General features: G+C 42.2%; 1 protein-coding gene across 2 annotated transcripts in view; it reads left to right on the forward strand.

Moving 5' to 3' along the window:
* Positions 1-25,618, forward strand: part of ATAT1 (alpha tubulin acetyltransferase 1) — a 33,265-nt gene that overhangs the window by 2,901 nt on the left and 4,746 nt on the right. Inside the window, exons 3-10 of one of the 2 annotated variants that reach the window (XM_026720738.2) lie at positions 107-198; positions 1,294-1,354; positions 2,959-3,072; positions 4,899-5,000; positions 5,692-5,737; positions 8,824-8,895; positions 10,822-11,041; positions 24,545-24,642. In XM_026720738.2, coding sequence (XP_026576523.2) covers positions 107-198; positions 1,294-1,354; positions 2,959-3,072; positions 4,899-5,000; positions 5,692-5,737; positions 8,824-8,895; positions 10,822-11,041; positions 24,545-24,642 — 805 coding nt within the window. The remainder of the gene's footprint in view (positions 1-106; positions 199-1,293; positions 1,355-2,958; positions 3,073-4,898; positions 5,001-5,691; positions 5,738-8,823; positions 8,896-10,821; positions 11,042-24,544; positions 24,643-25,618) is intronic. The other variant, XM_087928578.1, reaches the window with a different exon arrangement.

Genomic DNA, 25,618 nt, shown 5'->3' on the forward strand with positions numbered 1-25,618 from the left:
TTTTCTCTCTAAGCATTAGTTCAGATGCCCACCACATAACTGCATCTTCTCTTCCACCCTACCTCCTGCCATCATTTTGGTGAAACTCAAATCTCATTGGTTTCAGGCCCAGAATCTGCCAACTCCAATCACCAGTGCCTCAAGGATGCAAACCAACCGCCATGTGCTCTACATCCTGAAAGACAGTGAAGCAAAAATGTGAGTCTCATAGCAAAAAGAATTTGGATTCTATATACAGACTGCCTGTTTGGGAGTAACATTTGCTTTAGTTCAGAAGGATTGATTTCCAGATAGGACAAAGCTTTTCAGATTGTGGGTTAGGGGACTCCTAAGCAACTTTGAGTAGTGAAATAGGTTTTTGGAGATGTTTTTTTTTTTTTTTTGGAGAAAATCTGGTCAGGCTTCATCATCTTCATTTAACAACCTCATAATCCAGTACGGGGTGGAGTCTGAGCGAGTGTTTTAATGGCTGGATGCCCTTCCTGTCGCCAATGTGGAGTTTTGTTCAGCAGATATATTCTCAGAGAGTGCCCAGAGAGAGAAATATCTGCCTCTACCTAGGATTGAACTCGCAGCCTCCTGATTGTGAGGTGAAAGCTCCACCTCTAGGCCACTGCACCAATCCAAAATATGATCAGGCTTATAAAGACAAAATGGAAATGTTTTCAAAACTCACTCTTGCTTTGGCTTATTCTGCTTGTAGAAGCTCACAGTAGGTAGAATCCTCTGATATGTAACTTAAATTCACATGAATTCATTTATCATTTTAAGGGTGCAAGGTGCTGCAAGAAGCGCTGACACATAGAGTTGCATTTCAGCCAAATAATACTTTTGTGAAGGGAGTCTCTGCTACATGTGTAATCCTAGTTTCTTGAATGATTTTTGTCATTACTGAAGTGAAGCATGATATTGCAAAGAGTACTGGGTTAGAGTTGCATTGCAGCTTCCCCAAAAATCTTTGTTCAGGTGCAGTGGGACCCTATGCCAGTGCCCACAGCAGTATTGTTCTTCCTTTTTGCTATACCATATGCCAAAAAGCTTTTGACAAACTGGTATTGTCATAATCCTTTATGTTAGGATCAATTTTTGGTCAAGTTTAAATTTATCAGAACTAGATAGCCTGCTCTACTCTACTCTACTCTATGCTACGCTACGCTACTCTCCTCTACTCTCTGAATATTTACCACTTTTAATCCTTCCTTGAAGAAAATCTCATTTTTTGTAAGATTGGCAGCTGTATAAATTTGATTGATAAATAAAATAAAGCTTTCTATCTTCTTTTACTGATTTCAGGACTGGCAAAGGGATTATAATTGGCTTCCTCAAAGTTGGTTACAAAAAACTCTTTGTATTGGTAAGTACACTGGAAAATCACCCTTGATACATGGAATTTTTGTCACTGGTGGAAAAGGGTGCATGGTTCCCAAACAGGATCAGTGCAAGTTCTGATCAGGAAGTTAGGTGAGAAAATCTCCAAGATCTCTTCCATCCCTACGTTGCAAGAAGCTTTAAATTATACTGGTATATTCCCACAGTGGTGTCATATTCTCAAAGTATAAATTCTTTATTGCAAGGAATCTGGCTCCCTGCCACTCATAATAATCTTTTTTAAGCTTGGTGAAAGCTGAAAAGATGTCTTGACAAAGTTAATAGTTGGTTTTGATGACTATTTCTTAGCCATATCAACAAGATTGTGATCTTGGAGTTGCCCCCTTTGTCACAAATGAAAAAAAAGATTGAAAACATCCATTGTAGACTCTGAGTTAATCATCATTGCCATGTTTTTTACACACCTGCTGAATGCCCTTTTGTAAAGAGAAAGAAAGATGGTTTAGTAGGGGCTCAAGGACAAAGTTTCATTCATGGAACCATTGCTTCCTGTTATGCTCTAACTATTCCCAACAATAAGAAAATTCAAATGATGCATCATGCTGAATACTGTAGTGTTAGTTTGAAATCAGCATAAAACGGCTGAAATGCTTTAAAAAAAACCATACACGTAGTCATTCTTGTACTGATTCTGATTTAGCCACAATTTCAGTTGTGCTCTTTAGTCTAATTTGGTGTGGGGAGGTTGTAAAAAACACGGCTGCAGTTATTGTTTGTGCTCTAACTTGAGGCGCAGAAGATGAAACAATCCTTTTCCTGCTTTCTTGTTTGCAGAATAAATTCCCCCCTTTGAACAATCTCCTATTTGTGTGAAATGAAAAATGTCATGAGTGGCATTTTATACCTCTGTATGTGGCATTATTATCTACGTTTTTAGAAAGGGTAAATGTAGTAATGCCCGAAAGTATTAAGAATATCCCCAAGAAAACCTTTAAAACAACTTTGCAAGGGCAGAGCCAATGATCCTGGGAAACCCTAAGCAACTGGGGAGCTGAAGCAGAATAAAAGGGCAGTTCACCAGGCCTAATTGCTCTTTAATGCTAACCAGCATGTAAATTACCAATTTGAGCAGACAGTCCAAAGACAGATTCAAACGGGAGGTTCTTTTGAGAAGCACAGGAAAAGTTAGCCTGCAGCAGAATGCCTGGTTCAGAAAGATCCAGGGTGAATTTGATTTAAATCAAGTCGATTTAAATCACGATTTAAATCACTAGTAAAAAGGCTTGATTTAAATCAACTCGATTTAAATCATAATTTTTAAAGAGCCACTGTCATCTCTGTCCTGCAGCAGCAGCTCCTCTGGCCTGCTGTTGACTCACCGACAGTCCCGATATTGCAGAATATATAGCCTTATGCTATATAACTAAGCTCCATTTCATGTTGAATAAACTAAATTATTAATGTATTTTAAATAGAAAATGATTTTAGGTAGATTTTTTACTCCAAAAGCATTTTATTAAAATAAATTTGATTAAACTAAAAAAAAAAATCCGATTTTTTTTCCCCACCCTGGAAAGAGCCATTTTAACATGGAGGCTGTCTGGTTTTTGTTTTTTGTTTTGTTTTCAGGACCGTCAAGGAGCTCACAATGAAGTGGAACCTCTGTGTGTGCTGGATTTCTACATTCACGAGTCTCTTCAGCGGCACGGCTATGGCAAGGAGCTCTTCCATTACATGCTGCAGGTGCAGCCCTCTTTTTCGGAGCTGCGTAATCCAAGAAATAAATGTCCTGACTTGGATTAGGCCACTGTATTTCATCTTTACCACTCGTTCCATAGAAAAGGCAAAACCTCCCCACAGCAAATTAAACCTGCAGAACCGAGGCATGGACATAGAGCTGTCATAATCCAGGAATGATTTGAAGGTTTTCTGACATACTAAAGCTCTATCGAACAAGAATTAACAGGAATTCCAGTCACATATCCCTTAGCTTGCTGCCTTCCACATCTGCAGGAAATACAAATCTCATAATTTATGTGATGGCTGGGGATTTAGGGAGTTATAATTCCAATGTTTTCAGGGACGTGGTGGCTCAGTGGCTAAGATGCTGAGCTTGTCGATCAGAAAGGTCGGCGGTTCGAATCCCTAGCGCTGTGTAATGGAGTGAGCTCCCATTCCTTGTCCCAGCTTCTGCCAACCTAGCAGTTCGAAAGCATGTAAAAATGCAAGTAGAAAAATAGGAGCCACTTTGGTGGGAAGGTAACAGCGTTCCATGAGCTTTCAGCATTTAGTCATACCAGCCACATGACCACGGAGACGTCTTCGGAGAGCGCTGGCTCTTCGGCTTTGTAACGGATATGAGCACCGCCCCCTAGAGCCGGAAATGACTAGCACGTATGTGCAAGGGAAACCTTTACCTTTACTTAATTCCAATGTATCAGGAAGTCTCAAAGTTGGGAGAGACTGTTTAATAGGAAATGAATTCTTCAACTAGCCAGGTTGAAGGACATGGGACTGACAAAAGCTTTGTGCAGCACAGGTACTCTATTTTGAATAAAAATTTGCTTCATAACTTAGCTCTTTTAGTCAAGATGCACTGTCACTATTCTCTAAATAATGCCAATTATATTTGTTTTACTTTTATTTGGGAGAGAAATTGATTTTAGGAAAGTTGATTAATAGAGTTTCTCGTACTTGGACATTATACATTTTAATACAAGTAGTTCTTGACTAACAATCATTTGTTTAGTGATGTTTGAAGTTTGAAGTTATAGTTGCAATGAAAAAATGACTTATGACTGTTTTTCATACTTATGACCGTTGCAGCATCTGCACAGTCACATGATCACAATCCAGACGCTTGGCATCTGGCATGTATTTATGACGGTTGCATTGTCCTGGGAACATGCAATCTCTTTTCATGAACTGCTGACAAGCAAAGTCAATGGGGAAGCCAGATTCACTTAACTGTATTATTAACTTAACAACTGCAGTGATTCACTTAACAACTGTGGCAAATAAGGTCATAAAATAGGGGAAAACTGGCTTAACTATCTTGCTTAACAATGGACATTTTGGGCTCAATTGTGTTCATAAGTCAAGGACTACCTGTAAATAAAAAAATTCAAAACAAGGGAATAAGAACCTTGGATATCTTAGAGCAGAGGTCTCCAACCTTGGCAACTTTAAGCCTGGCGGACTTCAACTCCCAGAATTCCCCACCAGGCTTAAAGTTGCCAAGATTGGAGACCCCTGTCTGAGAGCCATTATTTCTTTCTGAGGTGAAATTGTTAGCTAGAAATGACTGCCTGGTTTCCCTTTAACTAAACTGCCTTTGGTCTGGGATGAGAACAGTGCAAAAAACTAAGACTCAGTTGCACCAAGACAAATTCCTTGTATGTCCAATCACACTTGGCCAATAAAGAATTCTATTCTATTCTTCCCCCACCCCTCTTTTCGGGTCAGATATACACTGATCCAATCGCGAAAGACAATATCTGTCTCTAAATCTTATTTTCTTCCTGAGAAGTAACATTGCAGAGAAATTCTTTCTCTTTTTATTCACTCAGCGAGAGCGAGTAGAGCCCTATCAGTTGGCAATCGACCGCCCATCAGAAAAACTTCTGTGCTTCCTTCGTAAACACTACAGCCTCACTGACATAATCCCCCAGGTGAGCCATCTTCTTGAAAACAAAGCCAGCTTTCACCCAATAGTATTGTTTTGTCATTTGTGTGTATGTACTTTGTCGCTCTTTTAAACCAGAACCAGAAAAACATGGAACTGGGACATTTTGCATACCAAAAAATACAAACCCTCCATGCTTAAGTGGATATGTGCAATTTTTGTAATGCTTATTTTCCACATTTTAAAAACCATGACATGAGCTGTGGAAAAAGTGACTTCGCTAATAAATATTATTAACTTAATAAGGGGCAGTGAAAATACTATTGCTACTGATTTTTCAGTTAGCTATTTTAAAAGGTTGCCATACAGGTTGCTAGAACACATTATGTAGAAATGGCCTGAATCTAATGTTTGAAGAAGTGCTGACTCTTGATTTAAGAATTTCGAATTTTAATTACCATTTGAAAAAATTATAAGGCTGTACTATGACTTGGCAAAGCTTTTACAATACATATGCTGAAAATTTAAGCCAATATCTTCTGTATGCAGAGCATATGGCCTAGCTCTGAACTCTGTCCTTTTCCCTTTAAAAATGTTTTTGTATCCAGTGAGGAGAAGTAAATCTTCAAATTAATGGCAGGAAAAAAAAGAATGTTGGAATTTCTGCTTCAAAGGACATTGGCAGTGGATAGTGGGATCAGATTGGTTGATTTAATGCTTTTTTTTTTCTGTTTTAGGTGAATAATTTTGTAATTTTCCAGGGCTTTTTCAGCCACCAGCATGGTGAGTCAGTGATATAAATATCTAGCTATATCCATTTGAAGTTGTCTGATCCTGTACAAAGTGTTTTAAACAGGGAGATTTCTGATTTCAGAGTTATGAAGATATACTGCAGCAGCTGTTGGCTGCGTGGCCTAGAAATGCTGAAAGCTGATACCCAATACATTTGCAGGGTACTGGATTCGGAGAAATTGGAATACATCACTATCTTGTAAACAATTTATATTATATAGCAAATAAATAGATCTTTTGGAGTTCTGAGATATGGAGTGCTTGAGAAAGTTGAGAAGGTACAGGTGGTCTCAATTTATGACTGGTTACTTAACAAGCATTCACAGTTACGACCTATCTGAAAAAAGGAGACTTAGAATATAATAGAATAAGAGAGATGGAAGGGACCTTGGAGGTCTTCTAGTCTAACCCTCTGCTCAGTCAGGAAACCCTATACCCTTTTCTGACAAATGGTATCCAATCTCTTCTTTAAAATTTCCAGTGTTGGAGCACCCACAACTTTGGAGGCAAGCTGTTCCACTGATTAATTGTTCTGTCAAGAAATTTCTCCTCAGTTCTAGGTTGTTTCTCCTTGATTATTTTCCACCCATGGCTTCTTGTCCTGTCCTCAGGTGTTTTGGAGAATAGATTGACTCCCTCTTCTTTGTGGCAGCCCCTGAGATATTAGAGCATTGCTATCATGTCATTCCTAGTCTTTCTTTTCATCAAACTAGACATACCCAATTCCAGCAACCATTCTTTATATGTTTTAGCCTCCAGTCCCCTAATCATCTTTGTTGCTGTACTTACCATACAGATCCATATAGTTCCCTCGGTCAGGCCCACCACCACACAGTCATGTGACCAGACTTTGGGCACTCAGTTACACAGCTATATTTACGGCTGTTTGTTGCATCCCACGGTGACATGATCAAATTCTTTTACAACCATTACCAATGGGCAGGCTCCATTACGGTTGTACTTTGGGGACTACCTGTAGTACATTTATTTCTGTTGCTGCATTAAGATTTTCTCTTGAACTCTGATTTTGCAGCTGTTTGTTCTACTATAGTGAGGGTGCAAATATGCTGCTTGTGAAGAATTAAACATAGCAGAAGATTCCAGTTTATCTGCCATATTCCTGTTTTTCATGAGATAGTATAATCTTTAATGTTTTTGTATGAGCAGGTGACTGATCATGGAAGTTTGTTAAATTCAGAATGGAGAAACAAGAATTATTCAAGTTGACAACAATAATGAATAGCTAGTCAGAATTAAACATAGCACAGTAGATTATTTCTTCTGTAGATTAGGAATATCCTGCATTCATTTCATAGCTTTTGTTTAATCATATAGTACTCATTGTTTGAAGCCATACATGTTATCCTGGCCTGAAATAAAGACAAATAAGAGTGTGATTTAAATAAGCACCTGGTAGGTGACATTATAGTGTCATACACATGATGTCACCGCACGAAAGATATAATTGTGTGCCCAGTGCAAATTATATAAGTAATGTCATTTGCCTAATAATACGATGATACATGTTACTAGTAAGAATGGACCAATTGTCTCTTAAAACATCATATCATGTTCTCCCAGTCTTCGTTCAGCATAGTCTTATATGAAAATATCATTTTGGATTTAACACCTGAAAACAAATAGACAAACATATCAGACAATCAGAGGAGGCGCACCCATGGGAATGGTACTCCTAGCAGAGAGTGTAATGCGGCATCGAGACGCTATAACAGTCCCACACATACAACCAAAAGTATGGATCCAATTCTGTATGCAGACAACATCTTTGTCAACAATAAAAAAAGTGTAACTAGAGAAGACCACATAAAACAACATCTTTAAAGGAATCAAAATCACAAGTAGACCACAAGAACAAACTATCCTTTCTAGATATCCTCATCAGCATTAAAAAAAAATGGCAAGTTAGAAACGCGTGTCTGTTGAAAAGCAATCTACACTAGCCGAGTGCTCCATTATCAAAGGAACAACTCAGCTTCCCACAAGAGAGCTGGATAAGAACATTATTTAGATGAGTACATATGCATTGCAGCAGCCCAGAACACAAGAAAAAGGAATCAGACCTCTATCTACACAACATCTCCCAACAAAACGCATGCCCATGCAACTATCAAAAAGGGTCTCACATCTCAACCCACTATAACGCAAGCTGTGAAAGAATAACATTGACATAGTCAAAAGCATCTCAGAACAACCACATAGAACCACATAGTATCATTGTATCCTCTAGAACAGGGGTCTCCAACCTTGGCAACTTTAAGCCTGGCGGACTTCAACTCCCAGAATTCCCCATCCAGGAATTCTGGCTGGGGAATTCTGGGGGTTGAAGTCCGCCAGGCTTAAAGATGCCAAGATTGGAGACCCCTGCTCTAGAACAGGGGTGTCCCTACTTTTGGGGCTCCAGGGACCAGCAACGATGGGGGGAGGGATGGTTTCGCACATGCAATCTAATCCTTCGTCTTTGCAAAGAAAACTTCACCGCTTATGTGGCCCAGTTCCCAATGAACTCCCGCCCAATACCGGTCTGTGACTTGGAGGGTTGGGGGCCCCTGCTAAGAATTTGTCTTACCCTTTTGATAAATGATCAAAAATAGTGCACAGCAAAAGCAGCTATAAGAAGTCTTTTATATTCTTTCTGCCTCATCCTCAGAAATTCTCTGTCAATTAGCTGTAGGCTTTCTGTGCTGAAATAAATTTTAGGTATCCAGCAATGTTGCAGTAGATAAATTAAATACACTGCAGTTGGTCAGGGCCGATCCTCGATTTAATGACAACATGGTTCCTTTGTTTGAGAAATGAATTACCTAGCTTGAGTGGTGGAGATCTTTCAATGACTGTGACATTGTTTCTTCTCCTTGACCCAGCTGTTCGTTTCAGCGCTCTGCAATTTTAGACTAATTCTCACACCTCCACATAATTTTGAATGGCCATTCTTCACAATGTGATTGTTGAAACATATTGTCTCATAAGAATGGAGGCTAATATTGCTGGAGGTGTTTGGGGTATTGCTCTCCTACCACAACCAAATGCTCATTTGTTTTATTTACCCTCTGTTGCAGCTCCAGCAAGAAAGCTGCCTCCAAAGCGCTCTGAGGGAGACATAAAACCGTATTCGCTGTCAGATCGAGAATGTAAGCAACTGTTCATTCTTAACAGAAAAACGAGCTTGAGCTTTCTGAGACAATTCAGGCGGATTGATATCAGTATCTAGATTCCAGCTCTGTAGAAATGGTTCCTGTTTGGTTGTCTTCTCCCATTTTAGCACCCTACTTGGTCTGCTTTGGGGAGGTGGGGCCCACTGAGTTCATAAGACAGAAGCCTACATGCGTGATTTTGTAAGGAGCCAGATAAAATACAATGATAAAATAGTTAAAAGGCAGGGAGAGGGGCATCAAGATGCCAACCATCTCCAGGGTTGCATGCTGCTCATTATGTGCCATGTGAGTTGGCAGAGCCAGGCCTTCAAACTCCTTTGAAAGACCAGGAGATCAGGGGCCCACCTCACCTCTGGAGAGAGAATGTTCCACAGAGCAAGAACAATGGCAGAGAAAGCTTCCTTCCCGGACTACTACAGTGAAAATTATTTAACTGGCAGTTAACTTTAATATACCCTCTCTGCCTGACCAGGTGGGATGGGCTGACATAATGGGGATGAGATGGTTCCTCAGGTAGCCTGGCCCCGTGTCCAGAGGGTGGTACTCAACAAGTTCTGACCAGTTCTGGAGAACCTGTAGCGGAAGTTTTGAGTAGTTCGGAGAAGCGGCAAATCCCACCTCTGACTGGCCCCACCCCCATCTATTCTCTGGCTCCCGAGTCCCAGCTGATTGGCTGGGTCTTCTTTTGTTGCTCTGCACAGGAGAATGGAGCTGGAAAGCAGGTTAGTGGGGTGGGGAGGGAATGGGATTTTGCAGTAACCTTCTCCCAGGAGTGGGGTGGGAATGGGGATTTTGTAGTATCCTTCCCCTGCCATGCCCACCAAGCCATGCCCACAGAACCGGTAGTAATATTTTTTTGAATCCCACCACTGCCCGTGTCCTGTAGTGCTTTGAAGGTATTAGCACCTTGAATTGGACCTGGAAATAAACCAGCACCCAGTGCAGCTTATGTAGCAAAAGTGCCGTATGTGCCATCCTTGGGGGTGCCCAAAATTGCTTGCACGTCCACATTCTGTTTCTGTTAGATGAACTGATCTAGATTGGGATGGGAACAGTATCTGGTGTCTGAGAAAAATCTAACGCTTCTTCCAGTCAGGAAGAGTCTAAATCCTAAACTTTGATTCTACAGGAATCAGAGGGATCTGAATTGGCATTTTCTAGGAAGAATTCTTGTATGAAAACTAAATTGTAAGATTCTGCGTAGACTTTGTTATCGACTTTAAAATGTGCCGGCTTCGTGTTATTCTCATTATGTTAGGGTGAGAAAAAGTGAAGCAGAGGGAAAAGGATTTTTGCAACGTACTCTTAACTGAGTTCCTTTTAGGAAGGACAGTTTTCCAATAGGGAAGAAAAGCAAGCTGGATTCTTTAGGCATCTTTTGCCGATGATCTTGGCCTGGAACCAAATATCTGGAAAATAAGGATTGTGATGTTATGGATGATTCCTGTCTAATAATTAAACAATAAGACTTGTAAGATTAGATTGGTAGACAGATTTCCTTATTGTTCACCTATAGACAGAATCTTGCCAGACTAAATCAACTCTCTGCCTAACTATTAGATACACTATGTGAACTGCTAGAGAGGCTCTGCCTTTGCCCTTTCCCTGCCTACCAGACAGTCTAAACTCCGCTGTCTCTTTGTCCTCTGGGAAGGAGCCCTTCCCTCTTGTGAGTTTACACTATATTCTACCCGAATTAATTAGACAGTAAGATTTAGATCAGCAGACAGATTCATCTTCTGTCTACTGGATTATGTTAAGTCGGCTAAGTCTAAGCCTACTTAGACAGTAATCTTATTTCTGTAAATTTCTGTTGGCTACCCTTCTGTCTACTTGGTTGTATTAAGTCTGGTTAAGAACTGAATTGTGTTTCTCCTCTTGTTTGTTTCCTATTTCTTGTAGTCTTGAAGGAAGAGACTGAGCCACCTTGGCCTTTCAACCAGTCTCGGGCACTGACCCGCTCAAGCAGTGTGGGGAATTCTCCAGTGCGAGGCTGCCTCAAGCCTTTTCTCAACGAGCAAGAGTTGCTGAAGAACTTGCGTCTCTGTCCCCCACATGCGGCTGCCCAACATCTGATCAATGGTGATCCGGGCAACTTGCTTTCACAGAGGCGGAGAACCAGGTAGGCAGGGAGAGGCATCTTGGAACAGGGCTAATGGGGATGTTGCAACCCTGATCCTGTAGTGCAGTGGTCCCCAACCTTTTTTGTGCCGCGGCCCGGTACTGGCATCACAAAATCATCTGCGGCCCGGTACCGGCATCAGCACGCATGACAAGGCAAGGCGAGCCGAGTGACCGTCCAGCCAGCCATCCCCCGCTTCTCCCCGCCACCTTCAACTCTTCCTTTGTACCTTTGTCGATGGGCTTCGCTTCGGGACGGTCGCTCGGCTCGCCTTGCCTTGGGTGCTGAAAGAATGCTCGCGCCTTAGTTTCATTCGAAGCCCCACCCCCTTTGATGAAACTAAGGCGCGAGGATTCCTTCAGGACCCAAACGCCGCTTTCCAACCGGAAAAGCTCACCCGGAAGCACTTTCTCGTCAAACAAGATGGCGGCGCCAAGCAAACCGGCGGCCCGGTAGAAATTGTTCCACGGACCGGTACCGGTCTGGGGACCAGTGGTTGGGGACCCCTGCTGTAGTGGACACCTAAATGCTATGAACGTGGGCTGCGTTTGCTCCTTTTGCTTCTGGTCACATGCGGAAGTCCTTCAACTCTTAACTTAAAAGCACAAGGAGGAAGGATGAACTTTTAATGGCCGAGCAACACTTGAATGATCTTTCTGGTTCAGTTTCTTCTTGTTGCCTAGTGTATCTCTGCTGTTGCCTACTAATCATGATGTCGCTTCCTCTCCTGAAATCACACAATCCTGGCAGAGTGGAATTAAAGCTTTATTGCTTAGGTCATCAGTCCCCAGCCTTTCTGACTTTGCAGACTGATGCAGGGAGGAGAGGAGATTGTTTGGCATGAGTCATGGGTGAGCATGCATGCACAACTCCATTTGCACGAGCGGCAGGCATGCGCCCCTGCCACTCGGGCAAATGGAGCTGAGCGCGTGTGCATCCTCTCACCTGCTGCTTGCACAAGTGGAGCTGTGCGCATGCCTGTGCTCGCCTGCCACTTCCCTGGCCTGGTTCCAAACAGGCCACAGCCCAGTAGTAGGCCACTGTCCCAGAGTTGGGGACCCCTGGCTTGGATAGTCCTGGGAACCAGGATGGCAGCAAAGATAATTGAGGTCCCAAGGAGAATCATCGGCTTAAAAGAAGTGGAATCAATGCCACAGAATCTCAGATCTCTCCGTTTTCATTTTCTTTTCCAATATTCTAAAATTGTTTAGCTGAAGCAAAAAAAAAAGGGAACATACGGTGACTTCTTCAATGAGTGTAACTTTGAGTACAGAATTTGGACGCATCTTTGAACTCCTGCTTTCCTCCTGTACATCTAGCTGTTGCATTGCATGTGCCATTTTGCATGTTTTATTATAATTCTTAACCGATACTGAAAACTTTCTGTCAGGCCTGCCACCCCTTAAACCTCTAAATAGAAACGATCCCTGCCTCCCATTTGTGGAGAAAGGCATAGTTTTATTAGAAGTCAAGTGTATTGCAGTAATGCAAAGGCAGAAGCGAATATAGCACACCAAAATCCCTAAGTTCAACTATTCCCTCCCTTAGCAACCTCCAATTAGCCACCCCAGTGTAACCAATCCAATTCAGGCAAAATGTTTACTTAAGGGCCAGTCCAAGCATATGCGGCCCCTTCCTTCTTCCAGCTGGGTCATCTTGAAGCAGCTTCTGGAGGAGATACAGCTTTTACTTTCGTTTTCCCCCAAGCCTTCCTCCTTTCATTCCCCCCTCCCCATACTTCATGGCAGTCTGTCACCATATAACAGTAAAACACAAGCAAGCAGAAGGTGGCAGCTGACACTTTCCTTTACTATTTACATTCTGTCCTCGGTGCTTGTTAATGATTTACTTAACTATGTGAAGACAGGGAAGGCTGGATGCCACCTCTTTCACTTGAAAATATTCCAAGGATTTTTTTTAAACAGAGATTTGAAAGGCTGGATCGGCAGTGAGCTTTTAGTGGCATGTTGTGATGTTTTTGATGCTGGGAAGAAGCATGTTAGATATCGGAAAGCAAGGTGTGGAAGGAGCTTTAGGAGAAATATTTTCACCAAAGTGGACGTCCTTCAGCCGTAGGGACATTTAGATGGCCTGGCTGAGAATGATGGGACACGTCAGCCCATATTTTTGGAGGATACCAAGTTATAATATATTTTCTTGTCGCATTTAGCAAATGTAGGATTGGAAATCACTTGAGCATTTGTCTAACGTATAACACCAGCTTGAAACCTGGCCATTTTGGCGACCCAGATTTTTTAATCTGGTTAAACAAAACCTATTTTATAGACTGCCCTAAAACTGCTTCCACATAATTTTGTGTTTTTAGTGCAGTTGCTTCTGTTGAGAACTCATTGGCTTCATTCACACATTGCTCGTGGCTTAAGTTTGGCTTATTAAATAAACTATAATTGGCTGTGTTTACACAACACACTGATCTGTAATCAAGCCAACTTCTGAACGCAACGTATGAATCCTGCTATTTTCTTTGCATTTCGGTCTTTATTATTGCTTCTGTAAATTGCCATACAAATGATAGCCTTTCAAGAGTAGAGCAGGCAAAAATAGATAAAATTACTGAACTAAGAAATCAGAACCAACTAATTGACACTTTTTGTGACCATCACTATGACTAAAGTACAGTACTTTATCTAAGTACAGGTAGTACTTGATTTATGACTGGTTTATCTAATTACCATTTGGAGCTACTACCTTGGAAAGGGTGCTACACAGTGCATAAAGTACTTCTGGCTGTTGTAAAATGTCACCTCACCCCCACAAGTCAAATGATTGCATTTCTGGTGCTTGGCAGCTGTCTCTCATTTACAACTGTTTGCAGGATCATGTGATCACAACTTGGAAAAAAAAAGATTTGCTGGCAAAATTGCCCATTCAGGAGAATGGATTTGGACTTAACAACACTGTGATTCATTTAATGACCCCAACAAAAACAGTTGTATTATAGGATCAGGTCATGTGGGTGCCTCGATTTAACAATCGTCTTGATTTAAGGACCAAAATTCCTGTCCCAATTGTGGTCGTAAGTTGAGAACTACCTGTATAGTAATACTCCAGCATCAAGAGCAAAGGTGGTATTCAGCAGGTTCTGACTAGTTCTGGAAAACCGGTAGTGGAAATTTTGAGTAGTTTGGAGAACCGGCAGATACCACCTCTGACCGGCCCCGCCCATATCTATGCTCTGCCTCCTGAGTCCCAGCTGATCGGCTGGGTCTTCTTTGGTTGCCTTGCACAGGAGAACGGAGCTGGAAAGCAGGTTAGTAGGGTGGGGAGGGAATGGGGATTTTGCAATATCCTGCCCCTGCCACGCCCACCAAGCCAAGCCCACCAAGCCACGCCCACAGAACCGGTAGCAAAAAGTTTTGAATCCCACCACTGATCAAGAGTATACAGCTAGGCCTCGTCTTACGACCACAATTGAGCCCAAAATTTCTGTTGCTTAGTGGGACAATTGTTATGTCAGTTTTACCTCATTTTAAGTCCTTTCTTGACACAGTTGTTAAGTGAATCACTGCAGTTGTTTAGTAACACAGTTATTAAGTGAATCTAGCTTCCCCATTGACTTTGCTGGTCAGAAGGTCGCAAAAGCTGGTCATATGACCCTGGGACCCTGCAACCGTCATAAATATGAGCCAGTTGCCACGCATCTGAATTTTGATAACATGATTATGAGGATGCTGCGATAATTGTAAGTGTGAAAAACGGTCATAAGTCACTTTTTCCAGTGCCATAACTTCAAATGGACGCTAAATGAATAGTTGTAAATTCAGGACTATAACAATTCTGCAACGTATAAGTAGTGTCATTGTTCTCAACAGGGAAATGATTATTATCTTTAATTGGACGGTTGCTTTTCTCAGTCTGGGATCTAACCTGCCTTCTTTTGTCTTTCTTAATATCCACTCCCCCTTACCTTTCTTTTCTCTCCCTCTCTCTCTCTCCTCCCCGCCCTCCAATCTCCCACTGCCAGCTCCCTGAACCGCTCTGAAAACAGCCACTGATCTCCGGTCTCTGCTATGTCTCCCCAACCATTGGGCCTCTACTTGTGTCTCGAGCACTTTCTAGCAGCAAGATTTGAATTTCATCCAGTTTCTTCATCCTCTTCTCTTTAATAAGCTTTATGGGTGCAGCCTATAAGGATGGGCATAAGCCTTCGAAGGAAGTGGGTTTATTGATATAACATTGGGTGTGTCTAGGTTTCACTTTTTTAACATCACGATTTCCAAAAGTGCTTAAGAAATGGAAGCTAATTGCGATTTGGATGAGCGGATTCTCCTCCTCGATTGTTTGCCCTTTCGATCCACCTATTTATGAAGTTACGCTTTAGGTCCTAAATGGTTTAAGTTTACAACTGGGAAATGATTAGTGCTGATTTGTTACCGGGCATTACAGTAATATATAAACGGATGCCTGCTACAGCATGGATTTTGCCAATGACTAACTTAATTTAATTTAATCTAAATTAGATTAAATTAGAGAGTGCCCAACTCCAGATGATTCTGGATGGCCTTAGGTTTTTTAAAAAAAGAGCAAAAACACTAAAAATGAAACAGATCACATGATCAGAAGGGAAATCCGGAACCCAAAGTTGGAAAGGATAAATTAGTTGTCAGCCATAAATGATTATTGAACTACATAAGGATTCTCTTTTTTTGGAGGGAACCTGGTAGACAAAGGAATACTCTTATAGTGTATCAGATGTGGGGCCGGATGGTTTTTACAGTAAAGGTTTAATTTAATTTAACTAGTACTGATACTGATACTATTACTACTCTGTGCATGAGGGCCATTTCCTGTGTTGACTTTAGATCTTGAAGATAATGTATGTTGTTCTTTCAGAGAATTGAATGTGAATTAGTAGAGGCATTGGTACATGTGTTGTTGTCTCTAGTAAATGGTTTCAGAGAGTTTGCAGCAGGTCAAAATCCTGCCTGTTTTTACTTGGTTGTTAATAGAAAGCGTAGCTAGACCTTCTTAAGTAAGATCACAAAGGATTATTTCACAGCAGGTTTTGAGTGAAGAAAAATTAAGAGAGTAATCAAAAGCTTTGCAAACTGTCATTGAGCTACCTACTATAATATTAATGTTCCAGTGGGGTTTATTTATATAATGTTCTGGTGTTGGCAGGTGATCTATTTCAAGATAAAAGACCTTCTGTTTAGGAAAAGATGTTAAAAAGGATTCTCCACAGGATCTCTGATTCAAAAATGAATCATGGACATGAGAAAAAAACATGTATAAGAGGACAGCGTTAGGCTAAGTTGCTAAGATTTAGTTTAAATTTTAGATACACAGTTCCTGACCAAGGGAAAGAAGCACTGCTAGATTCTGTCTTTCCCTACGATCATGTTATTCATTCTCTTTCTTCCCGTCTCACTCACTTTCAAACACACATACGTATTCAGAATCCAACGAGAAATATTCTTTAACAAGCGTGCTTCGGTCAGTCTTAAAAATACCTTTGGACCAGAGGTGGGATGCTACCGGTTCTGCCTGGTTCTATAGAGCCGGTAGCTCTGAAGAGCAGCAGACACCAAACTGGTTCTGTGTCTGCTGCTGTTTTGGCCCACCTACCCGCCTGGACTCTTACCTGTCCTTTATTTCCTGCTTTTTCAACCTCAGCTGCTTTGCGCAAGGTTGAAAAAGCAGGGAAAAAGAGGTTTTTCAAATGCTGCACACATGTGCGCAGCGCTTTTCAGCTGTCCAGGTAGCACAGCATGCACAAAACGTAGTCACTGAACCGATAGTAACACCAGTTGAATCCCACCCCTGTTTTGGACCCTTTAAATGAGGCTGAGTTAAAGTACATGGCTGGTAGTCTTTTTTTTTTTCAAGAAAGAAGCAGAAATTTACTCTTTTCTTTAGGTCTGCAGCAAAGTTTACTATTTATTATAAAACCTACTTGCATTTAAGTACTGTAAGACATTCTCTTGGGTTTGGTACATTGGATTTTTGGTACCAAAATTTACCATTGAGTACTCTGTCATTTTAAATGACTAATGGTGATAATAAATCATGTTCATTATCTTAGGATCTGATGGAAAGACAAGCATGTGCCAAGGTCTGAATGGGCAGCCTTGACCGCTCCCAGGCCACATGTGAACTCTGTTTTTTAAACCTGCCAAACTCTTCAAGAATCATTAAAAAATCGGTGTCATTGTAAGGTAATACTTAAAATAGGTTGGATATAGTTGGAAAGGCAAAACCTCTCTCTCAATTCTGATCTAATGCTAGGAGGCTCAGAGTTAGGAGGGCTGCATTAAAACATGTACTAAGGCTCTTCTGGGCTGTAGAATGCGCCAGCAGCAACGTAGGGCAGGGATGGGATGGGATGGGAGTGAGAGGAAGTACATGAAACGCTCTAGACCAGGGGTGTCAAATTCAGGGCCCGAGGGCCAAATCCGGTCCATGGGGTGCTTAGATCTGGGCCACGGGGCCACCCTGGTAACAGCGAAGGACCGGGCCGTGGTGCCTCTGCCAGTAAAAATGGAGCGGCCCTCCTGAGCTCCGTTTTCACTGGCAGAGCGCTCAGGCCACCACCGCCACAGGCCCCCCCGAACATCAGTGATGTTGAGCTAGCCACGCCCACCCTGGCCACGCCCCACCCCCATCCTCGAGGGGGTGGCCCTCAATGAAAACGAGTTTGACACTCCTGCTCTAGACTAAGTCCAACTTCTGGTGTTATTGCTTTGATAGCCAGCAATTCTCCAGCTTAGATATGTTTAACCAGAGGGCCTAGGAACTGAACTTAGGAAGGGTCCTCTTCAACTAGAGCAGTGTTTCTCAACCTCAGCAGCTTGAAGCTGTGGGGACTACAACTCCCAGAAGTCTGGTGGGGAGCTCTGGCAGTTGAAATCCACACAACTTAAAATTGCTGAGGTTCAGAAACACTGCTACAGATACTTTCTTTCCTCCCTGTTAGAAGACTTCCTTAAAAGTCTTCCTCCAAAGCTCTAAAGGCCCAGCCATTAGTTGGTCGACAAAATTTCTTTTCTCTCTCTCTCTCCCCCTCCCTCCCTGCTGTTCTTCGCATCAGTATTTAGGGAGGCCTCCTTTGTTGTAACGGGAGATGGGAAAGAGAGAGGAGCCAAAATAGGATTTATTATAACTGACATGAAACCTATGATAGGGTTGCAAAACTGTGGTTTATGTACAGGTCATTCTTTTGGCCTCAGAGCCTTCTAGATTGGGGAAGCCAAAGAATTTAACCTTTTGGGAATTTTGCTGGGATTAGAGAAAGCTGAGGACCAAGCAATTACTTTAAAGGAACTAAGATATCAAGTTTTCCTCTTAACATCCACCTCACAATATGAGGGTCTTACTTGGGTAATTGTTCCTTGGTGAGCCATAAAGTCTGGTATGACCCTTTTGCTGATGGAAGTTACATATCCATGAGTCTAATTATTTACTGCCTTTGCTTTGACTATAGGTCCATTTCTCTGAGGGTCATGCAAAGACCTTTGCAGAGTAGTGTCAAACGTCCTTCCATAACTCTGGACTGTACTTGGAGATGACTTAGAGAGCCAGTTTGGTGTAGTGGAAAAATGGCTGACCTAGAAGCCAGGGAACTGTGAGTTCTAGTCTTCCCTTAGGCATGAAAATCGTCTAGGTGATTTTGGACTAGTCATTCTCTTTCAGCCCAACCTACCTCACAGGGTTCTTGTGAGGAAAATAGGCAAGAGGTTTAAGTATGCTGACTTCCTTGAGTTGGCTGAGGTATGTTAAAAAGCGGACAAAAATAATAATAGTAACAACAACATCACAGTGGTGCCAGAAGGCCGGAATTTCTGCTTTAATTTGAAATTCTGCTGGAAGCTTAACATACAGACAGTATTTCCTTTCACGTGCATCTGAATTTGCCATAGCTTGGGAAGAATGATAGAACACAGGTAGGTAGTTCTCAGCTTACAATCATAATTGAGCCCAAAACTTCCATTGCTAACTGAGGTATGGAATTATGTAAGTTTTGTCCCATTTTGTGATTTTTCTTGCCTCAGTTGTTAGGTGAATCATTGCAGTTGTTAAGTTAGTAACACAGTTGTAAAGTGAATCTGGCTTCTCCATTGACTTTGCTTGTGACCCTCGGATTCTGCAACCATCATAAATATGATCCAGTTGCCAAGTGATCAAATTTTGATCACATGACTATGGGGATGCTATAAAGTAAAAAAACAATCATAAGTCACTTTTTTCAGTAACTTCAAATGGTCACCAAACAAACTGTTGTAAGTCAAGGACTACCTGTAAAAGGTAAGCTTTGAACCACGTGGGTCCTATAGCTTGTATAGAATGAAGCCCCAGCCATTAATCTGATCCACAACCTCTAAAGGAAATACAAGTGCTAAATTCTTTGCTGTTTCTGCCCGGTGCCATTTTCTAGTCTTTCTCTGTTTTGTGGTCAGTTGCTTGTGCTTATATGTTGTCTTTTAAATGTTATTCTGCCGGTGATAGGTTATTGCCCTTTGGTCAGCCTCAACGCTGTTGAGGTGTTTGCTTAGTAGGTCAAAAAAAATGTGTTTGATGTTTTCAACCCAAAACAGTTGCCATGCTCCTCAGAAGCAGGAGAAGCTGAAGCTCTGAGCTTCATTTTCAGATCTGAACTGAAAGAGATTTTGGGAATTTGGAGAAGGAAATGAAAAAATTAGGAGCTGAGATTAAGAGTCCAGATTTGTAAGCACGGAAAGGAGAATTGGTAAGATAGTGTCAAGAGGAAGCTGTTAGGAGTCAGGTGAGGAAAACAAAGAATTGTTATATTATAATCAAATGTTCTGTTTGTTATGAGGAAAGGAAAGCGGGGAAGCAAATATGTGCCAAGTTCATTCAAATACTGTGCCAGGGGAGGAAAAATTGGTCCAACAAATACACAATTGGTTAGCTTTCTCAGTGTGGTTGGTACGTGTACTAACCCTCCTTAATCCTGTCCAGTTGTGTAACTCTGCAGATGTGTTTGCTGTGCCAGCTAGGATTACTGCAGTGGCCATTGTAGTCTAAGGCCAGAGGGTGTCAAATGGAAGAACAACTAGGCACCATCTATTCTAACACATCTGCACGTCCACAACCTGGTGCCATCCAGATGTGTTAAGATTGTGAGAATGGCTGTGTTGCCTTGAGATTCTGAGGAACTAAAGGTCATCATCTGGAAGGAACTGGTTTGAGAAAAGCTTCATTATGGAACCAGTTTTTAATATTGGGGAAGAAATACCGGTAATAGGATGGGACGAGTCTTCTTAGGCTGAATCCCCATTGTTATGATGCCTGTTGGATGACCTGGATCAGATTATTTCTCCATTAGCCAGATTTCCTCATCCTGCAAAGATGAAACGAACGGGGAGATCTATGCTCTGGGATCTTTCCAAGCAGCTTGAGGAAAGGTTGGGCTAAAAAGGTCATTCTGATTTGAAAATCAGGATACTAAAAAATCCTTCTTGCCTTTGAGCAGTACTAATTTGTTCTTGTATCTTTTGAGATTTTTTTTTACCAGTGATCATTTTTAGGCCTGTTTTTACCCCGATGCCAATATATTTGCTCTCACTACTCATTTAACAAAATCCCGGGGGCTCTGAATGATTAATCTGAAGCCAAATGCCTCCTCCTCTTCCCCTACTTTTGAGTTGATCACCATTTTCTCTTGACATCAGGCACCTGAGTGATGCTGAGCTTCACCATGTATACCAGGGCTGTCAAACTCCCAGCCCGCGGGCCGGATGCATCACACGCTGGCCACACCTTCTCCCCGGTTTAGCAAAGGGGGCAAAAGTCGCGATACTTCACGTGACGACAACGTGATGCCACGATTTTGACACCCCTGATCTATACTAGAAATCCGGAGAACTAGTCTGTCAGGGAGCAGGGTATGATACTCAAAGTCAGAAGACTTGGTGCTGAGAACAAAGCACAAAGAGAACACCGCTATGCTATCAGTTGGAACCATGCTGGTTTCCCCATTTTTCAAAGCATCCACCTGGGCCCCCCAACAAACCTGTTTGATCCAGTCTTGCATTTCTCCTGTCTTCCATTTTCCCGTTGGAAGAAATTTGGAAGTCAACATCGAAGGAGGTCAGATTGGCAGCCAGAGTTGTGTCTGCTATCCTCAACCCAGTGACAGACTTTACTGAAGGTTCCTTGTAGAACACCATAGGCTGGACTTCCCCGACACCTCCAAAGGTGTTAACCCAGTTCCCATGATTCCCTAGGTGGGAAGGCTGCAGTAGATGTCAACTCTGTTTCATTTGTGGAGGACTCTTTCTCTCTCTCACTTATTCTGTCCCTTCCCCTTTTTCCCTTTTTTTTTTCTTGGTCTGGCAGTTTTCCAGCAGTTCCCTGTTCTACCTTCTCGTTCCCCATCCCTTCTGATCAAAACAGCCAAGATCCTGACTTGCCTTTGGCTGTTTAGTGTGTGGCGTGATCAAATAATGAACTTTTGTTTACATTTCAACAATAATAAAGTTTGGATTTTTTAAACATTACAATGTGTGTTTTTGTCTTTTGGTCACTAGCTTCTGGAAAAACTGGCCATGCTTCCGTGGCCCACTTCTCCAACACATGAATGGGCCCACTGAAGAGTTGGAGAACATGGACCAGTAGAAGTTTTATATTGTTCTGTGGCCATTAGCAACCTTTGTGGGTTTGCTCCATTCTTATAAAATACGCCCTCTTGGGGTGGTCTTTTGTGTAACACTTGTTGCAGAGTCACAGAAGGACAAACACAGATGGAGATCTCTTGGGATTCTATAGGAAGTTTCAAACTCAAGAAATCGCTAGTATTGCCAATAGCTTCCCCTAAAGGGGCATCCCCTAATCTCCACTGCAGATGTTACCTAGCCTGGTAACTAAACGGAAACCAACCCACAAGCCTGGAGGACAAACCCTCACCTCATCCTACACCAGAGCTACAGATATTGCAATGCCAGTAGCATTTATACTGCTCCTGCCCCATAGCACTTTACAATCCTCTGTGTGAGGTTTACAATGTCAGCATTGTCTGCATATTGCCCTCAACAATCTGGGCCCTCATTTTACCAACCTCGGACAGGTGGAAAGCTAAGTCAACCTTGAGCCCTGTCAGGATCAAACTCCAGGCTGTGGGAAGAGTTTGCCTACAATATTGCACTTTAACCGCTGCCACAGCGCTCGTTGAGCCAAAAACCACAAAAAGCTGCTCTACCAAGACTGTCACAGATGTTCTAATCACTTATTAGACATCTTGATGATTCGCTCAGGATGATTGAAGAGAGATAATATGAAAGGGAAAAATAAGATGGGGAAAAATTAATTAAAGACGTGACTTGAATTTACCTCCTGATATCTTGTATTCTTTCTCCACGGCAAGGCAATTTGGGGTAGGGAAAAAATAAGACCTCAGGAATTGTTTGTACTGCAAGCAGACATATGCAATATGCATTTTTGTAAGCAGGAGCATTTAATTTATAAAATGCTACCTTATAATCTGCTGTACTGGTAAAAACAGATTGTTATGTATGGGAGATGCAGAATATAGAAGGGAAGTACATGCTAATGAATCCTGAGATCTTATAGCCCAGGGGTGTCAAAACTGGCAGCCCACAGGCCGGATGTGACACATGACAGCAACATGATCCAGCGAGTTTGACACCCATGTTATAGTCCATTTCATTACTTAGATATTCCAGCTTTCTCCTTCCACTGAACTGGATTACCATTCCCTTCCAGTCATTGTAGTCAACATTAGTAGAGTTCGCTTCCCCAATGCTTGGACTGAAGGTGCCATGGATTAAACCTGTGGAGCAGAATTAGGCTTTTTTCCTTTATTTTTATTTTATTTTTTGCTGTAAGCACTGCAGACAAAGCCACCTGAGGGTTGGGGGTGGACATTAAGGGGCATATCTGTGTAGATAAGAGAGAGAGTTAATAACCTTTGTGCATATTCATGACAGTTTCCTCCTCACTTTTACAAGTGAAAAAGCAAAAAAAAAAAAAACCCCAAACCTATACTATATATATTAGAAGTCCCCAAACTTGGCAACCTTAAGACTTGTGGACTTCAATTCCTAGAATTTCTCAGCCAGCATAATTGAAGTCCACAAGTCTTAAAGTTGCCAAGTTTGGGGACCACTGATATATATATAGTTGTAATCCCATAAAACACCAGAGAGCTTCCAGCTAATCAGCTGATTTGTAGCTTGCTGCAGGCAGAACACCTGTTGGGCCTCTTAAGATTCTTAAGAGTCCCCATTTAACATCCACTCCTTCAGTGATCTTTGTAAGTTATGCCAGTGCTGAATGAGAGAAATTTACGATGGGTCCTCATAGTTGTGGCTCTTACAGCATCCCCACAGTCCCATGATCACAGTTTAGGCACTTAGCAACCAGTTACATCTCATAGTGACATGGTCACTGTTTGCAACCTTCATGGCCAGCTTCCCCAACAAGCAAAGACAGTGGGGAAGCCAATGGGAGGTTGCCAATGATGATCGTGTGACCCTGGGATGCCGTTAAAGGTTTGCCTTAACCATGGCAAGTGAGAGCAGTGGAACTGCCATCATAAGTTGGTGCAGTCAACAACTGCTTGCTTAGCAACGGTGTTCCTGATCCTAGTTGCTTTCAGCAAGCAAAGACTGCCTGCATTGGGTTAACAGAAGTCTACAATAGTATCAGGCTGGGCTGACCATCCGATGTGAAGCCCGATGATGCTCAGTCACTCACTCCTCCTCCTTTGTGATATCCTTTTGCCAGGATTGTCTGCTAGAACTGCTTCGTAGGGTTCTTGTGGGCTGATGCTTTGTCGTCGGTGAGAGTTATCTCACACCTTGTCTGCTGTCAGTCTCTTTTCCAATCACTTTTGATTTTCCAAAGAACCAGGGTCTTCCTCAATGACTCTCAACTTTAAAGGAGAATATTTGTAGTTGAAATGAGGGATCCTTCGTGCTCTCTGAGCTTGATGGTTTTCTTGCAGGTGTTTCATTACCCTAACTAGCACTGGTGATGTTATCTGCAAGAAAACAAGCTCAGAGAGCACCAAGGACCCCTCTCTCTTAACTTTGCATGGTGTGGTGGCCCAAAAAATGATGGTAGGTTCCAGCAGTTACAGCCTTAAAAGGACAGGAGTCTCCCCAGACCCTTGAGATTCTCTCTCTACTGTCTTCTGCTCAGACATGTCCCCCATCTGCTTTGCTAATGGTAGATATTTTCACTTCTTTTTCAAGACTAGCATAATATACGTTAGGTTTTCATGAATTGTATTTTTTAGATGGACAGATACTAGGACGGTGTTTCATTTTTTTATGGATGAAGTTTTTAGATGTGCTGATGAGAGGTATAAAAATACTGTAAATGTCCTTCCTGAGCAAAGGAAACCGTGGTCCCCTGTCTTGGTTCCATTTCATGTGTCTTTACCTCTATAGCACATCCTTTGCCCTGTTGCATTTTGGCTTGATGCTCCTGTCTCACCCATTGCTTGCTGCTGCCTCATCATCTCCACCCCCTGCTTGTTTTTCCCCTCCCTTCCTCCAGGGGGAGCTCTGAAAAGGACAGCCTGATAGCTAAAAAGTGGTCCTACAGCCGCTTCAAGAACTCTGCTGAAAGTGCAGAAGAGCCTGAGAAAAGACCAGGTGAGTGACATCTGATGAGTGTGTGTGTGTGTGGGGGGGGTTACTTAGCAACTGTTTGAAGGTCTGATGGACCTACTTATAGTTCGAAATTCCAACTTTCAACCCTTCTCCCTGGGTCACATGACTGCACTGTGGGTACTTGACAACTGGACCACATTTATGGCTGTTTGCGGCATTCTGCAATCACATAACCACATTTTACAACCGTTTTGCCGAAAACTGGCATTTCATTCCAATTTCTGTGGGGCAAAGCTGCACCAATGGCAAACCATCGGTTTGCTTAGTGACCACTCCATTTGCTTAATAACCCACCACAAAAAAAAGGTTGTGAAACAGGGTCAGTCACGTGACCAACTTGCTTTATGACCATCCTGAGTTACGACCGTGATGAGTAGGCTCCATTGCTGCCATAACTCGAGGACTACCTAGATGTTCACATTTAGACTTAGCTATTAACTTTACCCCACAGAGTCTGGGAATATGTAAAACACTGATGTGAATGCTCTGGGGAGTGGAAGTCTGCATTTTGCCTGCGGCCACATTCGAATAACAGATGGGAAAACCATCAATCCCCAAAACTTGAAACACCCACAACAAAATTACTTCACTGAAATAGGCATTCATCCAATGACTAGGGCCGTGGGCCAGAGGTTGCCCTTGACTATTCCAAAAGATTCCCTTTGAAACAAAAACTTGCAAAGAACCCACAAGCCTGTGAAGATGTTTGCCATGCTTGCCTGTTTGTGAAAAAAATAAGAATTTTCTTTATTCTGGGTCATCTTTTTGATCCATCTAGCCAAGGCCGCATTTTTTTTCCCTCTGTTGAGTTGATTCATTAACTGAGAATGAAAGATGGAACCTCTGTGTGGAAAACGTGGTTCTCTTATCACTCTATGGTATAATAGCAATAGCACTTAGACTTATACCACTTTAGTGCTTTACAGCCTTCTCTAAGCAGTTTACAGTCAGCATATTG

The sequence above is a fragment of the Pseudonaja textilis genome, chromosome 2, assembly GCF_049901715.1.
Source record: "Pseudonaja textilis isolate UNSWEBS1 chromosome 2, rPseTex1.2, whole genome shotgun sequence".
Taxonomy (NCBI): Eukaryota; Metazoa; Chordata; class Lepidosauria; order Squamata; family Elapidae; genus Pseudonaja; species Pseudonaja textilis.